The 17,748-nt window shown below is 52.7% G+C and overlaps 1 protein-coding gene across 4 annotated transcripts in view; it reads left to right on the top strand.

Moving 5' to 3' along the window:
* Capn5 (calpain 5) overlaps positions 1-17,748 on the top strand; it is a 55,984-nt gene that overhangs the window by 11,595 nt on the left and 26,641 nt on the right. For 2 of the 4 annotated variants that reach the window (XM_034514782.2, XM_076938340.1), the window contains exons 2-3: positions 4,157-4,351; positions 14,133-14,264. In XM_034514782.2, the coding sequence (XP_034370673.1) occupies positions 4,187-4,351; positions 14,133-14,264 (297 nt within the window). In that variant the 5' untranslated portion in view covers positions 4,157-4,186. Of the gene's footprint in view, positions 1-3,861; positions 3,956-4,156; positions 4,352-14,132; positions 14,265-17,748 lie in introns of those variants that run through there. The other 2 variants (XM_034514791.2, XM_034514796.2) reach the window with 2 other exon arrangements.

The raw sequence follows: 17,748 nt of genomic DNA, 5'->3' as shown, positions 1-17,748 counted from the left end.
CAGCAGGGACTCAGACAACTTTGCAGAGTCACTGCAGATGTCCACCCCTGCCAGGTGTCACCCGTGCCTGCCAGGTGTTGCCCCTGCCTGCCAGGTGTCAGAGCTCCACCTGAAGTGTCATTGTTTTTTTTTTTTGTTTGTTTGTTTGTTTGTTTTTTGAGCATGGAATCTAGGGCTTCACACACGCTAACACATCACTGTGCTACTTAGCCTAGAACCCAGCCTGTGCACTGGACATGTGTGAGCTAGCGTGTCATGGTGCTTGTCGCTCTAACCCTCCTAGTAGGTTGTGCTGGTGTCTGTCTTGCTATGATTTTTAACTTGTACTTTCTTGCTGGTCCATGAAGCCCAGCACTTTTTCTTCTATTTGCTGGACGTTTGGAGCCACTCTTTCTTTTACATTCTGCTGTTTTCGTTGTTGTTGTTTATTGATTTTATTGTGGTTTTATTTTATGTGTATGAGTACTTTGTCTGCATGCATGTCTGTGTACCAAACATGTGCCTAGTGCCTGCGGATGTTGGAAGAAGGAGTTGGATCACCTAGAATTGGAGTTACAGATGGTTGTGAGCCACCATGTGGGTGTTGGCAACTAAACTTGGGTCCTCTGCAAGAGTTCCAAGTGCTCTTAACAGCTGAGCCAGTTCTCCAGCTGTGCTATGCTGTTCACAGGCAGCCCCAGGGGTGGAGTTGCACTGCTGTTTCTTGGGGTTGGTTCTGTGTGTGGTGTGAGGTAGGGTCAAGATTGCTCTTCTTTGTGGAGAGCGAGTGACCATTCATCGAAACAGTGGTTCTTCCCTCAGTGCACCAAGCCATGGCTCAGGTAGCTTTATGCCTGAACCATGTAGATTCTGTTCTGATCCATTCCACTGATCTGTTTGTCTGTCCTGTCAGTGCCTCAGTGACCAGAACTTTAGGACTGGCTGCTTGACTGGGGTGTGGCTCCTCTGGCTGGGCCCTCAGCTGTTCTTGGCCTCTTTCTCTGCCCCTACTATTGGACTCAGGCTCCGCCTGTTCTCCGGTTCTTTGTCCTGGCTCCACTCTTCATCTAGAGGCTTCTCTTTCTGACAAAGACCCTGTAGGCTGTGTGGCCTGTGCAGGCCTCCAGCTAGTCCAGCCCTGGGGCCCTGTGACCCAGGCTCAGTCACAGAGCCTGAAGGGCAGGGCTGTAGCCAGCTCAGCCTGGGCAGTGGGGTGTGGGCCCCAGCTGGCACACAGCCATCAGGAAGGTCAGGAGGCAAACGGATGCCTGGCCCAGTGGGCAGAGGTGGGTGGCTCCAGATGGCTTGAATGTGGACTGAAAGCAACTTCCTGTAGAGCCCCATCCTCTTCTTCTGTCTTGGTTTATTTTTATGTGTATGAGTGGTTTTGGTTGTTGTTGTTTTTCCCCTGCATGTATGTTTGGGTACCATGTGCATACCTCGTGCCTGTGGAAGCCAGAAAGAGGGCTTTGAATGCCCTATTAGACTTGTGAACAGCCGTGTGGGTGCTGGGATCTGAACCTGATTTCTGAATCCCAGCGCCTCACTGTTGATAGTGGGGGTGCAGAGACACTTGATATAGGCCCTGTCCTCAGAGGGTAGGCTGGGAGAATGGACAAGGAGTGTCCAAATGGGCCTAACGTAACCGGTGCTGAGCTCCTGGGGGCTCCAGATGCCAAGGCAACACTGTGAAGGGGAGGCTTAGGCAAATGCCCTGAGCTCACAGCTTGAGGGACCTACAGGAATATAGAGCATCAGGGTAAAGGATGAAATCTGCAGGGAAATCGAAGCAGGTGGACATCAGACAGCTGGAGGCCCAGCTTGTCCTTACATCTTGTCTCTGCAACCCCACTATCAACAGGGTCTTGTCCAGCTCTAACCCAGGTAAGACGGTCAGAAGTGATCATACCCGGAGCATGGGCCTTGGGAGAGAGGCTGTTGTGTGAATCTGGGTTTCCTGCCTTCCCGTTTATACCCTACCTCCTGAGAGAGTTACCTGAAGTATGGGGAGAAGCTGTAGTCTGTGACACCTTGGGTCCACTCTTGAATGCACCACATGGGGTCAGAGTAGGGGGCTGAGTAGATAAAGGCCAGGTCCCAGGTCCCAGAAGAACTCCAGAAGGAGGCCGGGGTTGGCCTGCCTGTTAAGGATGAGGGGGGATGACAGGTGTGCTGGGCCTCTGTGGGTGACCCACTCCTCTGTATCCATGCCCTCCTTGCCTGCCCACCTCTGCTCCTCTTCACCCAGTATCTCCTGGTTGCCCCATCTGTTCTTCCTGGGAGCGCAGGTCCTCCCTGTTGTTGACCTCTCTGTGGCCTGGAGAGCAGCCAGAAGCCTCGTTTGTTATCTTGGCTGTGTGATCTCAGCTGGCTGTTCCCCCTCTCTGGGCTCTCTGGGATCTGAAATACTGGAATCACAGTGGCTGGTTTCTGGCTCCCTGATTTAATTCTTGAGGCTTAAATTGCTTCCTGAGCTCAGGCTGCCGAAGCCTGCAGGGCCAATGAACCTGTTTGGTGTCTAACGGCTCTGAGGCTTTCCAGCCTCCCCTTTCTCTTTTCCCAGGGCTCCAAGGCTGAGGGAGGCCTAAGGCCAAAGGAGACTGACCTCCTTGGGCAGAGGAGAGACCAGGGAAGTTAAATGGTTGGCTTGAGTCACACAGCAACTCTGAATGGCTACAGTGGCTGCAGATACAGTAGGAGGCATTGTCCACTCTCAGCCAGTGGGACAGTGACCCTCCTTGCTGTTTTTCTGGGTCCATACGAACTAATGTCACCACTTCCTTCCTGTTTTTTCCCTTCCCTGGAGAATCCTGTCTTCCTTCCTTTTGGGCTGCAGTTCAGTTAAGGGTTGTGTGGGGAGCTCGCCTGACATTCATTGCCTAGTCCTTGCTCCCGGGACCAAGGTGGGCCACCTCAACCTGAGGCCTGGGTTCTGGTTCACTGCCTCCTCCATGAGAACATGGGTAAAGTGCCTCACCTCACAGAGCCTCAGCCCTCATTCTGAAAATGGCGACAGCATGCCCACCTGGTGTTGCTCTCAGCAGTGGACACAAACCTCTTACTCAATGGCTTGCACATGGTGGGTGCCAGAGAGCTGGAGTCTCTGTGGAATGAGAGGAGACTTGAGCCCTCTGCTCTACTTCCTCTGCCCCCCGCCCCTGGCTAATCATAATGGCATCTTTCTCTCATTGGGGCAACCTTGTTCTCATCTTGGAGATGAATGAAAGAGGTTCAAAGAGGCCGAGCAGCTTTTCCATGGCCACCTAGCAGAGTAGTTCCGCCAGAATCAGTGTCTGCATCAGTCTTGCTATTAAACTTTGCCCAGAAACCATTCTAAGAATTCTGCCTCAATTTCCCTCATGGGCAGCCTGAACCTCAATAAAGCAACAAATGTTGTCCCCAGTAAGCCCCAGGATGAGTAGATTTCAAGAGGTTAAAGATGGAATGTGAGAGACTAGACCCTTGTCAACACTCCTGATGGGTGGCTGTGTCCCCACCCCCACCCCTGTCTTCTCCCCCACCACTGCCACACTGGTGCAGTGTGTCCCTTGAACTTAGTGTACAAAGTACAGAGTGTGGGGTGGTCTCCTGACCCTGTTGAGGAGTGAACAGAGCTAGGAGCCTGCTCCCTGCCTAAGAGTAAGGTGCACATAGTAGGCAGAGTGCCGGGGTGGGCACTGGGTGACAGCTGGGTGACAGCCTGTGACAGGGTTTTCCCCTGTTGGACAGGAATGAAACAGGAAGACACCTCTGAGATGCCCACAGCTGAGTCCTATGGGTGTGGCACTGGCCACAAGCTCCTGCGGGGTGGCCGCTTGTATGACTCAGTCCTAGGGCAGTAGGAAGGGTTGGCTAAACACAACAGGGAGAGTGAGGTGGGAGTGGCCTGGGCCAGCCCTGGACATCAGTCACTGGTGGCCTGAGGGCCTGGTATTGCCTTTCAGACTCTAGAAAGGAGAGAACATCCATTGCTGAGGCATGTGCTTTGCTCTGTGTTTTTTGTAACCCATAGCAGGTGCTAGCTGTGTGACCTACGGCAGGCCTTCATCCCTCTCTGTGCTGCCTTCCCTTCCCTGTGTTATTGGGAGGCAGCTGGGAGGGGAATATATCTGGTGGTCAGAGCTCAGCAGGAACTTATGGTGCCTGTGGTTAATGGTCTTGTTCTCCTCTCTTCTAGGTGCCTTCCCTTCTTGGGGACGTGGTCACCATGTTCTCCTGCGCAAAGGCCTATGAGGACCAGAACTACTCAGCACTGAAGCGGGCCTGTCTGCGCAAGAAGGTGCTGTTCGAGGACCCCCACTTCCCTGCCACCGACGATTCCCTCTACTATAAGGGTACTCCAGGGCCCACAGTCAGGTGGAAGCGTCCTAAGGTTAGTGTCTGGCCCTCCTGCCCGGGGAGAATGGGCCCGGATCCCACAGACAACCATCCATCTGCCTAGGCAGACTGCTCGGGCATGGAATACTCACGGACCGTGGGCACTGCAGGCCTCTGCTTTCCTTCCCCTGGTCTTTTGTGTGCCATGCTGTGAACGAACCTTGCGCGCGCTTGTGTGATGTCCGAGGGCAGGTTTACTTTGCTGATTTTCAAAGTCACTTCCTGTACTAGGGGAAGCACGTACTGTCATCCAAGTGAGAATGGAGCAGCAGAGGACCAGTGTCCAGCCTGCACCCTCAGTATTGGTGGCCTTTCCAATCCCAACCTTCTCTAGAGCCCAAGAGCTGCATGCTAAACAGACATAGTTATCTGGTGGCATGGCTTGGTTCTCAGTCCTATGTGTGAGATGGGAAGAGGGGTTCTGCAGTGTGGGGTTCCTGGGGCCCGGGTGAACACAAGGGCACTAGAGGACACTGGCCCAGACCCATTCCAGGTGTCACCACTATGCTGGTGACAAGGGGACAGTCACTGACAGGGGACTTTAGTGTGGGAAACTAGGCTCTTCCAGATCACTAGGGCAAGTGTCACAGCCTCCCCCCCTGCCCTGTTCTAGAGAAGGCACCTCTGGCTGCAGGGTGGAGGCTTGGGTATCAGGCTCTCTCTAGCAATGACAAAGCAGGTGGGACCTGGGGCACACGAGGGAAGCACACCCCACTTCTGAACCTGGCTTGTTAGTTCTGAGGGCTCATGAGCCATGCAAACCTTTGCTTTGAGCAGCAAACAGTGGTTGGATTTGTACTGCCCCGTCTCTCTCTGGCCCCTGGACATTTGGAGAAAAATGAAATTCCACTTTCATGCTTCTTCTCAACAGCCAACCCTGGGCGTTACTTGTCAGGGAAGGAAACTGAGGCTGAGAGAAGGGACCACACATCCAGGAGTCCTGCTCCTGGCCCCTCCCTGATACTAGGTAGAAGGCCCTGGCTTTTTTGGCCTCCGTTCTTGGGGCTTTGAGGAGCTTCTGACCCTGATGTCCATCTGACCTAGTAACAGGACTTTGGCTCTACTCTCCTATGCCCACTGCCATCTGCTTCATCAAGGTGTGGGGAATGAGCCGGCTCTAAAGGGCCTTTGTGAGATCCTGGTTCCCAGGAGGGAGGGTGGACACCTGAGCCTCCTCCTGCTGCCTTCCCCATCACGCACTGACCTTGTCCTGACCTCTTCCTAAGACTGTGGGCTGCAGTGTGGCATGGACTTCATGAGGCCCCAGGCTGAGTGGGGAAGGCTGGGGACTTGGAACGCCCCTGCGGTGTGACCCAATGGAGTCCCTGCCCTCTCAGAGCCCTTGCCCCTGCGCTCAGGAATCTTATCTCCTCCTTTGTCCTCCCTCCTTGGCACCTGTCCAGCTGCCTTTCTAGCTGCAGCTGAAGAGGAAGGGTGACCTGCCCACCTTGGCTAGGTCACAGCACCTGTGGCTGGCATAGATGGGGACATCAGAGTGGGGTCCACAGGACAGTGGTCAGCCTTCAGTCTTGGTCAGGAGACAGGCTAGACCTGAGCCCACTGGGCAGTGTGTTGGGCAGAAAGGATCCCATGGGAGTGATGTGATGAAGAGATTAAGTGTGGGTGAGGGGCGAAGTCTACAGGGGAGGAAGTGGGGCAGCCTGGGGCAAGAGTAGGTTGTCCAGCCCCTGACCATTGGATCCCAGCTTCTTGGTCTCTGGCCAGAGGTAAGATAGGCCTGAGGCAGCTGTGCTTCTGAATGGTCCTGTTTCCTGGGTCCTAAAGCCTGACAGACTGTAAGCAGAGCAAAGAGCCGTTTTCTCTACAGCTCATTCTGGTTCCACTTAGAAACTTCTCTCTTGGTCATTATGATGACGTCTCTGCTCTTTCTCCTTAGGTGGCCTCTGAGACTCAAGCCACTCAGTGTCCCTGTCTCTTACCCCTGCTACCTGCAGCTTCCCAGGCCCCAGGCCCTCAGCCTTCCTGTTTCCAGTTTCTCAGTCCCTCCGAGCTTCCTGCCTCCCAGGATCCCTGCCTTCCAACCTCACCCTTTCCCTTGCTCCCAAACCCCTTAGCTTCTGAGCAACCCGAGGAGGCTTCAGGTTCTCAGCCTTCACGCTTCTTAACCTCCGAGTGCCAGTCTTCCTATCTCGCAGCCTCTGGCTTCCCCACTTGTCAGTCAGCCTCCCTTCCTCACTGACCCCAGATATTATGAAGAGTGTTCTTTTTTAAGCCAGTCAGACTTGGCTCCAGCCTGAGGGGCCTTCTTGAAGTGACGTGTGATCTTGAGCAAAGTGTCCCCTTCTCTGGGCCACAGTTGCTCATCTTTAAGTGGGGAGAATAATTCTTATAGAGAATGGTTTCTGGAAGTTGAGGTACTGGTGGAGTCAGACATGGAAGCAGCAACAAGCCACCCTCATCCTTCTTGTCAGCCCCATGATGGGGAGTTGGCCTGGTATCCATCCAGTCATTCACTCTGCAGGTCTTACTATCTTTAGTGTCCACCGTACTACCTTCTTTCCTGTACAGGGACTATCTGCCACCTCCCTCACTGTTGGCTGGAGGGGAGGGACTCTGGGGAGCTGGGGATGTGGGCAGAAGCCACTTCTGGTTCTCAGGCTGGAGGCTATAGCTCTTTAGCGCCCCCCTCCCCCGTCTCCCCAGCTCTCCGCCTTCTCTATGTCTAGACATCATCTTGAGGTTTCTGGACAGAATGCATGGGGTAGGTAGGACCCTATGAACACTGGTTAGTTGTGCAGCGTCTAGCTTTCCTTGAGGCAGCCTGGTGCCCCCTCCCCGCCCATCCAAGGGATTCATGCTCATTTGGGGAAATACTGCATGCTGGCCACTTGTCCTGCTGAAGGAAGGCTTCTGCTCTGCCTAAAACTGACCCTCTTGGGTGCCTCCGGTCTGCTTAGAGCACCGGGGAAGGTCCTGGCAACAGCTGGATTGCTGAAGTCGGGGGAGGGGGAGGAGGGGCAATTGCAGAGGAGGTACCACACTCTTGGCTTTTCTGTTATGTCCCAGGCAAAGGACCCTCCCGCAGTGGCCTTTCCTTTCATGGTCTTAGGTTCAGTGGGCCAAGGGAAAGAAGGACAAGGCGGTGCACCCCACGGCAGCACAGATCTTATGCTCCCCACCTTCCTGGTTGTATTCTTGGCTCTGTACCAGCTGAAAACCTGAATTTCTTGTTGAACCAGGAGGGGCATGGCTCAGGCCTGGTCAGATCTGGGCCAGCTGGTTTAACCAGCTGAGGTGACTGCAGGTTCAGAAGAAGCCTGTGACCTGGAGATAATGTTGGTCAGAGGAGCAGCACCTCAGCCTTGTGTGTGTGTGTATATGTGTGTGTGTGTGTGTGTGTGTGTGTGTGTGTGTGTGTGTGTGTTTCAGTCCAGGACTCACAGTAGGCCCTCTGCAATCCAGTCTTGGGCACTTCATCATTCCTCCATGTCCTATTGGTAGCTTCTGTCTCCAACTTGCTTCCCTGTGCCAAACCCCTCCCTCCCTGGGGAGCTCACTGGCACGTAGAGGATTATCTTAGTTGGGGTTTTACTGCTGTTAACAGACACCATGACCAAGACAGCTCTTCTAAGAACAACATTTAATTGGGGCTGGCTTACAGGTTCAGAGGTTCAGTCCATTGTCATCAAGACATGGCAGCATCCAGGCAGGCATGGTGCAAGAGGAGCTGAGAGTTCTACATCTTCATCTGAAGGCAGCTAGTGGAAGACTGGCTTCCAGGCAGCTAGGAGGAGGGTCTTAAAGCCCAGGGCCACAGTGACAAACCATCACAAGGACAGGCAAAGTGGTGCCCAGTGTCTCAATTCTAGGTCACATTTACTAAATAATCAGAACCAGGAGGAAGGAACTGACCGAAGGAAATAGATTAATTTACAGATTCTGCCTTGCTTGCTGCAGTATCACGCTTCATAGGAAGAAGAAACAAAAGCCAGGAAATCTGAATATGCAGACAAGTGAGTTGTCTGACTGGTGAGATGAGCTTTCCTGGGAGCTGCCTTATCTCTAGGGACTTTCTCTTCTGTAGCCAGAGGGATTTCCTGGAATAAACAGCTTCAGAGCCACCATTAGAAAGCTGATGTGGGCAGGCTGGATGGTGCTTGGGTAGCCTGGCACCAAGGTAGGGTGTGTGTGTGTTTGTGTGTGTGTGTGTGTGTGTGTGTGTGTGTGTTGTATATAACTGTAGGGTGAGTGTATGTGTGTATGTATATATATATATAAATGTAGGGTGTGTGTGTGTGTTGTTTATAACTGTAGGGTGAGTGTATGTGTGTATGTATATATATATAAATGTAGGGTGTGTGTGTATAAGTGTAGTGTGTATGTGTATATATATAAGTGTAGGGTGTGTATGTGTGTGGTTTGTAATAAGTATTATATATACATATAATGGTATTATATGTATATAGGAGTGTGCATATGTGTATAGAATATGTGTATATATTTGTGTGTGTAGAATGTGTGTATAAGTGAATGTGTGTAGGGTGTGTGTATAAGTGTGTGTGTGTAGGGTGTGTGTGTATGAGTGTGTGGTGGGGGCTGGGCAGTTTTCCTCCTGGCTGTGACTAGAGCCTGATTTCATCTTCAGGGCATTTGGGGTCCTTGTTCTCTCAAGCTCCTGCCCACATCAGCTCTGAAGATGCCACTTTTTTTTTTTTTTTTTTTTTGAGACAGGGTTTCTCTGTGTAGTCCTGGCTGTCCTGGAACTCACTCTGTAGACCAGGTTGGCCTCGAACTCAGAAATCCGCCTGCCTCTGCCTCCCAAGTGCTGGGATTAAAGGCGTGAGCCACCACCGCCCGGCAAGATGCCACCTTCTTGACAGCTTCTCTGGTCTCATGGGTCTCATGCTATCACAACTCCATTCTCCTGGAGGCTCAGGCCTTGCTTGCTCTTTCCAGCAGCCTGCCTATCTCTAGCTCACTGTGGTCAGCCAGTGACTCAGGAGAAGCAAACTCTGGTCCTGAGAATTCTTGGCTTACAGTGGTGGACAGGGCTTAGACATCTTGTCCTCCTTGGTCCTGTGGACACACAGAGAAGGGTGAGCTCCTCATTCCTAGGACCCAGCACACCTAGACAGAGGCCGAGTTTGAATCTTAGTTCATCCTACTCTGTGGCCCTGCACAAGTGGCCTTGCTCCTCTGTCCTCGTTGTCCTTGTCTGTGACAGAGCTGCCTGTAGAACCCTGTCCTCAGGCAGGGTCCTCCTACCTCAGAAGGGATAAGCCCTCAGAGCTGTTTTTGTGATCTTTTCTCAGAGGTAATGTAAGGTAGTGGCTAAATCCCAAGTGCCGTCAAGCTCCGGATGTGTCCTAGGTCAGAGTTGACAGCCTGAGGCTTCAGATGCAGGCAGAATGCTCAGGGTGGGATGGAAGCTGGGTTCTGGAACTCCGTCTCTCCCAGTCTTCTTTCCAAGGCTGGGTGGGCATGGCAGGAGAGTGTTCTGGGGCCTGGAGCCAGGCTGGTACAGCTGTATAGTGGAGAGCCCAGGCTGGGAGCCCAGCCAACCTCCTCTGTCCTGTCTGCTCATTCAGTTGTGCTTGACCTTGGGCATCTCTGCCTCATCTGGAGCTGGTGTCCTGTCAGTCACAGGACACTGACTGGGAGGTCCTGAGGTAGATGAGCCCCTTCATGTCATCTCCCTCTGCAGCCCTAGAGACAGCAGGTGCTGTTGCTGTGAAGCCCCTCCCCCATCCTTCTTTTTTTTGGGGGGGGGGGAACACCACTCACTCTCTCAGACTGAGAAGCCAGGCGGGTGCAGTTGGCTGAAAGATAAGATATGGAGGAAGCAGGCCTGGTGGAGTTCAGCTTCCGGCCTGAGCTTCCTGAGAGTGGCCATGGGGACAAGAAGCAGGCTCCCTAACTGGGTTTCCTCTGATCAGAGATAGCAGGACACAGACCAGTGCCTTGGAGGAGCCACCATGCAGCTTGCCCTGGCTCTCCTATGGCCCCAGCCAGAAGTCCTCTCAGCTACTGTTCTCGGGAGAATTACTCATCCTGGCCCTTTAATTCTGGTTTTTGTTTTCTGGGCAGATGTGTCCCAAACACTGTATCGAGATTCCAGTATCCCATTTTTCCCTGCAGAATATTCCACCACCCTCTGTGGAGGCCACACATAGCCCTGTAGGGCCAGGGTTTAAGGACTTGGAGGTACAGAGAGGATGAATGTTGGCCTGCGTTTGCATCTTCAGCAAGGGCATGCAGGAACTGAGGTCTGCCTTCCAGGCTCTCCTGCCCTCTGCTGGCTGCCTGTGGAAGGACCCCAGCTGCTGTGTATGACAGCAGAGCCCAGAAACAAGCCTAGCCAAACAGGCAGAGGCGCCTAGCCAAACAGGCAGAGGCTTCTAGCCCCCATTGTGTGCTGGAGACATTGGGGTGTGACTTTTTCTGAGGAGAGAGAGGGGGCACTGACAGATCAAACAAAGGGCCCTGCCTTAGGCCACCCTGGGGGAACCGGTGAGTTGATGGGCTACTTACAGGACCATGCGTGTCTATGCCACCAAGAAGACCCATCCCAGTAAACTGTTTTGTAGCAGTGATGAGGGTCTCAGGGTGGGAGGAGAGAGGGGCTCCCGGTGCTTCACAGCTGTGCCTGGTCCTTGCATTGTGTGCAGCTGGTTTCCCATCCTCCGCCCTGCAAATGCCCAGGCACAGCAGTGTTCAGACGTGTGTCCAAATCTCTGAGACACTTAGAGGCAAGTGTAATATAATGAAATCTTTTTGCAGAGGTTGGCAGGTTTTCTGAAGGTCTGCCGCATCCATTTCCAGAAAACACAAACTGATCTGGGGCTCATCAGTTTGATATTAAACTGATATTAAGGGGATATTAAAAAACCAAAGCAAAACAAACACCAAAACCCTCCTGGGCCATACGATGTGAAGAGGCACCACCGCTTGTCTGATTGTCTGAAGAGCAAGGATGGGGGCCACCGAGGTGGATCGGCTGATAACGCGAAGGATAGTTGAGTTTGATCCCTGGGACCCATGTGAAGATGGAAGGACCAGTGCACACATGTGCTCCAGCACACATGCACATCACACATGCTCACATGGGAACGATACTAAGTTAATTAAGGGCTCTACCGTGTTTTGGCTTTCTGTAACCCAGACTCATTTCCCATGAGCCATTTGGCATTTACTTGTTTATTTATTTAGCCCCTCATCCAGGCTGCTGAAAGGGCTTTAGACAAAGTGATAGAGTTGAGATTTCCCAACTCTGTAGTCTCTGGTTTTCCCCAGCCACACATGACTTTACAAGTCAGGTCCTCAGGGCCGGGTGAGTCCCCGCAGTATACCCACCCCTGCCCTCTTACAGGGAGAACTGTATAGGCCTATTCTGGAGCAGGCGTCAATTACAACCTACTCAGAACAAGTTTAATGTCAACTTCATGATTCCATTTCCTGATTCATTCATTACTCCCCCCACCCCCATATTTTCAGAGGGTGCCATGAATCAAGGTATATGTGACTCCACTGTCCGTCAAAGCTCAAGACTTCTGTGTATCAGTACAGGAGCAATAGAGCCACAGCTCTTTGTGGGGCCTCTGTTGCCCTGCCTAGCCCTTACCTTCAGGGAATTCCCATGCCAAGTGACCCTTTCACCTACAGAAGTGAGTGCCCCTGGCTCACCTGCACCTCCCATTCAGTCACCCCTTTGCTGAGCAATTGTTCGGACTTGAAGCCTTCCAGGAATTTCCAAGCACAAATTTGACTTTGGCTCATTCTCGTCCTTTAGGCAGAGAACTCAGCCTTGGCTGCCTGTCTTGTCACTCTCCACACAGCCGTCCCCACAGCTTTCTAACCATCCCATCCCGTATGGGCTGCTTCCAGAGACTGCAGTGTTAGCCTCTAACCAGTCTGTCAGCTGTTTTGGAGGAACCCGGGTACCCGTGTGGTGGGTCCCATACAACAAGGATCTCATTCATACCTTACCATATAACACGGGCATACAAAGGAATGATGCTAAGTTCATTAATTTAATATTGTCTAACTTAAAACTTTCAATGCTTAATTTAAAATAATAAATTTTTAAATACAACTGAGAATTAAAAATTAATCTAAAAGTTAAACTGTTTTAACTTTTTAATTTCTTATCACATAGAGACCTGTTACCCTGGGATTTTCCCTGGGCGTAGAAAGCTCAGCTTCAGCTATGTCTGAGGGCCTTGGCAACTGTCACCCCAGTTAGGGGGCATGTCACTCCAGGATTTTTTCCCCATAGATGCTCTACCCTGATCTGTCTGTGGTTCTATCTGCTCTCTGTTTTGGTGCCACTGATTGTGTGATTTTTTTTTTCTGGGAGATATGAAGAAACTTCTATTCATCCCCTCATAGAGAAGGCATGGGCAGATCAAAGAAAAGGTTTTGTCTAAGCCAAACTCAGGACCAGTGCGTTTAATGGAGTTACAGGGGCAGGGACCATTCATAGGCAGCTACACCACCCGGGAATCTCATCCCCAGTCAACTGTTACCTTAGGGAGCAGCAATTACAGCAGGACTCAGGGTAGGGAGCCTCAGGAAGATCCTGGGGTGACATCTGACGCTCATGAGACTTGTGAGCCTCTCCCCTGGCCCCCTGCCCAAGGGGATGCAAAGAGTTGCAAGCTCGTGGGTTAGCACAGCTGCTTAGCTTCTCTATGGAGATGGTTTTGTCAAGCCCAGAGGGAACAGCTATATCACAGGTGTCCACTCGGCCTCTCATCTGAAATGGGCACAGTGCTCAGTTCTCAGGGCCCTCCCCCACCTTCTCACCTCCTCAACTCAGCTCTCAGCCATGGGGAGCTAGGCACTGATGGAGAGGAGAGCTGGGTGGGCCTGCTGAAGGCAGGTACACTCACAGCTCTGGGAAGACAATCTGGGAAGGGAATCCTCAACATCTAGCCTGCAGCAGCCTGGCCCACATGAAAGTATCAGACTCTGAGGGGTCTGTGACTGTGTGCCTAGCTGCTCTCCTAGGCTGGCCCATGCTGCTAATTGCTCTCTCAGAGATCCAGCCAGCATCCAGTTCCAGGCTGGGCAGGGTGTCATGGCTTCTGGGAGGCAGGGAGCTGTGCTTTCAGATTGTGTCTCTCAGTGCAGAAGCCAAAGCCGTACTTCTTCCACTCCGCACCAGCCCCTTGGGGGCCTGTAAGGGCAACCCTGGAGAGTGGAAAGATGGGAAAACCAGACCAAGCTCCCAGGAACTGAGGGGTGCGGTGGGGGTGGGAGACAGGACCTGAGTACTGCCAGACATGACTCTGCCCAGCAGCTGCCCCAAACTGGTTCTGAGCATGTCCTGTGCCCCTTCAGCCAAACCTGCCTTCTCCATGGAGATAATCAAAAGAATTTCTGCCTCACTGCTGTCCTCTGACAAGTCCTTGTTCTCTGGGCTTGTACTCCTCATTCTTAGAATACAGTGGCAATCCCCTCACTGCCCAAAGCTCCTCCGTTGGTGCTCACCATGGGTCCTTTTGAGGGGATTGTCACTTGACTGCACTGTGGCTGGTCTCAGGGGCCAGGTGGCCAGACAGGGAGATCCACTCAAGGGCAAGAAGATGGCAGCCCAGGGTCCAGCACTCTGAGGTCCTTCCTCAGCCACCACTCCTCAGCACACCTTAGTGGAAAGAAGTTTCGGAAAGCTGGATTTAGGGGTCACTTGGCCTTACCCCTCCCTTCTGTGGGAGAGGGGTCCAGTAAACCTCCACAGGGCCAGTGAGTCCTTTTCTGCCTTGGAGGAGCCCCTGCACCTGCAGTTCCTCATGTCACTCCCCCCGCCTCTGCAGGAGATCTGTGACGACCCCCGGCTCTTCGTAGACGGCATCAGCTCCCATGACCTGCACCAGGGCCAGGTGGGCAACTGCTGGTTCGTGGCTGCCTGCTCTTCACTTGCCTCCCGAGACTCACTCTGGCAAAAGGTGAGGCCTGGGGACAGGTGGGTGAAGGGGCTATTCAGATAGCCCACGGCTCTCACTGCCCGACGGGTGTGACATCAGTGAGGAACGTATCTTCTGCAAGCCTGGTGCTGGGATGGGCAGAGCATCATGGGTGGCAGGTTAGCCTCTCCTCTTAGTGATTCTGGTGTGTCTCTTCTTCACTACTGAGGGACAAGCATCTGTGGGGCAGAGCACACTGTGAAATGTGCACACTGCCTGTGGTATCTCGGTGTGGGAACACCACTCAGCGCTCAGTAACTGCTGGGTGGCATGGACCAGTTACTGTCTTTTCTGGGCCATAATTTTCCCAGTTGTTCAACAGGATGTGGTCCAGACAGCTCCATGTTTCGTGATTCCTGGGTTCATGGTGTTGATGTTCTGGGCCAGGGGCAAAGGTTTGGGGCTTGAAGGAATGGGTCCTAGACCTGCTACTTGGACCTTTGTGGCAGCATTGGGCAGGAGACCTTACATACAACTCTTAAATACAATTCTTAAAAGAAACACCTTCCTGGGGAAAAGAGGCCATCTTCAGTTACATAGTGAGTTCACAATGAGTTCAGATGTATGAAACCCTGTCTGAAAGCTGAGGAGGAGAAGGAGGAGGAAGAAGAAGAAGAGGAGAATGAGGAAGAGATACTGTTCTTATAGGACCCTTGGCAGTGTGATGAGCACTCTGACCTGTATTTAAATAATTATTATTTGTACAACATAAAAGCGTTCCAGGCAGGGAGAAGGCTCAGCAGGTAAAGGCCCTTGCTGTCCAGCCCGAGTTTGATCCGTAGGACCCATGTGGTGGAAGGATAGCATTGACTCCCACAAGTTTGTCCTCTGACCTCAGTATGTGCCCCCTGGTACATAAGTAAATTAATAGGTACATTTTAACATTAAAAAAGAAATGTTTCCATGAAACAGGACACAGGAATAGGGTAATGTTTCCCTTGTATTCCTAGGCATCCATCAGCCATCAGAGGGAGCTGTGTCCTTAGCCAAAGCCAAGACCTTGCACTCTGCTATCCTCTCCCAATCCTGGGCACCTGAGCCCCTAGCCACCCAGTAGGTGTCCCTGTGAGGGTCACAGCAACTCCCACTGTGAGCCCTTGGTGCTCAGATAGAGTTCAATGCCATGGCTGATAGGGATGGGAAGTCTATGCTGGACAGCCTCACAGATGACGAGAGAGTATGTGTCTGTTGTGGGGATCAAGGGCCAGAGAGGAGTCAGACGGGAACCATTCTCTGGGTGGAGGACGGTCCTCAATGCTGCAGCCTTCAGCCCCTACTCTGAGTAAGGCCTGAGGCTGGAGGGGCGTGAGGTCCTGTGTGATACTCCCCCCTGCCCTGTAATTGCCTGTTTATCTGAGTCTCCCCTCTGGAGCTCCCTAGGGGCATAGCTGGCCCAGTCTGTCCCTTCCTGCTGAGCCTGGTGTGGTGAGCAGAGGGAGAACCCAGAGACCTTGGGGGAACAGAGGGCTGCCCTACCTTGAATCCAGTTCAGCCCTGTGGCTCCTAAACTGACCTTGCTGCCCATTTCCCTGGGTGTCTGATAGGACTGGAGCCTAACCAGGGCTGGCTATGCATTATCAGGCCTCCCAGGCCCTGCCCCCTATTTATCTAGCAGAGGAGGTGGCCTGGTTGTTGGCAGGCCTGCTTCTCATCAGTATGTAACCTCAGCCTCCTGCAAGGCTGAGAGTCCAGCCACAGTGGTCTCCCGGAGTTTGGCCCCAGGGGAAGCTGGGGAAGCTGGGCAAGGCTGGGAGCTCTGGGCTAATTACATTCTACCTCCTGGTGCTGTTGTGGTGACAGCCTCTGGTTCCTGCAAGGAGGCCCTGGGGAGCTCATTACTGTGCCTTACATCCCCACTGACTGGCCCCTGTTTGTTGTCACCTCTCTTGTTCTGTCCTGTTGCCCTGCAAGGCCTCCCCTGCCCTCTGGTTTTCCCTGGAAGGGCAGTAGGGAAGTTGTACCCTGAAACCCCCACCCAGCTGTACATTCCCAGTGCTGAGCCTCAGATGCACACGTGTCATGGTTGGAACACTCTTCACCTTCCTCTAGGAAGCTGCTCCTTTATTCTTAGACCTCATCTGGGGCTGGTGGGCACAGTGTTCAAAGCCAGCCGGGCTGAGTCTGTTCTGGTTGCTACTCAATGACCCTGGGCCTCAGTGTGAGCCTGACTTTCAGCCCTAGGGACAAATCCTGGGTGTTTGGAAGGTCCTTACTTGCACACTTGGTTCTTTTCCCCTCTTCCCTTGTGCTTCAACCTAATCATGTGTTCTGTAAGGTTCCCTCTTTTAGGGGCTCCCAGGGCTTCAGTATGGCCTCCCCGACTCAGTAATTTGTTTCCTAAGGCAGAAAGTGGACCAGGCCATGTGAACCCACAGTTAGGATATGATTAAGTTAAATACTTGTCACCAGGCTCAGCTTAGGCCAAATCCAAGGCTCCCCAGTGCCTGGTGCAGCCCCAAATGGGGGATGAGCTTGCTGCCTGCTCTCAGCTGCCTGGGACCTAGGAGGAGCCAGCCGAGGTCCTGGCTGGAAGAAAATGCAGAAGTGACCATGGTGCAAAGCAATAACATACATGTGAAGGGGGCGGGGAGTGAGGCATGAGATTGACAGTCCATGTTCTGAGGGCGGGGAGTGAGGCATGAGATTGACAGTCCTGAGCAGTGTTAAGGAGAGCCTGAGGATATTGGGGCCAAACAACAATTTTTGTTTCCAGTTTAAATACTTCCCAGTTTTCAGGGATTGCAGCGGGAAGATCTTGAATTCAAGGTTTGCTTGGCCTACTCATTAAACTCTGGGTCAGTACCAAGGAAAACAACAACAATAAGTTGAATGTTTCCCATGTCCCAGCTCATGCCTCAGTTATGAATTGGGTCACTGAGAAGTGATGGACGGAGGACTGAAGCATAACCTGTGTGCACGGGACATTCCGGGGACTGGAAGATGTAATGTGCACAAAAGGGCCGAGCGACTTTCACTATCCAGAGGCAGCAGCTTTAGGGGTCTCCTTGTTCCCTTCTAGTCTTTGCTGGCGCTGAGTTCTCATACACACTTCTGCAACCACAGATGCCACTTTAGAGCGAGTGGCCTTTCTGTCCTGATTTCCCATGGCTCTCCCACCTTGGGTGGCTCCTCACAGAGTCCGTCCTGTGGCTGGCTAGCATCTGTCCATCCTCCCTCACTGCCCACAATGTACCACATGGCTCTTGGCTGGCTCTTCCAACCCCTTCCGCCTGCTCTGTCTGTTGAGTCCCTGTCACAGAAGTCACATCCTCCACTCTAACTTCCTGAAAAGTGTACCCCTCTACTCAGGAGTGGACCAGGCCTCCCTAGAGGTTTCATGGCCCTGGATCCTCATTAGGAGAGGCTGAGCCCCTCTCTCTTCCCTCAGGATGCAGGGACCCTACTTTTTCCCCCTGTGAGTGACTGTACAGATGCCAGCTTTCTCGGCCTCAGCGTCCAGTGTTGC

This window comes from Arvicanthis niloticus, chromosome 1, assembly GCF_011762505.2.
Source record: "Arvicanthis niloticus isolate mArvNil1 chromosome 1, mArvNil1.pat.X, whole genome shotgun sequence".
NCBI lineage: Eukaryota > Metazoa > Chordata > Mammalia > Rodentia > Muridae > Arvicanthis > Arvicanthis niloticus.
Note: the sequence above shows the minus strand (reverse complement) of the source record. Positions and strands in the feature narration are given on the sequence as shown.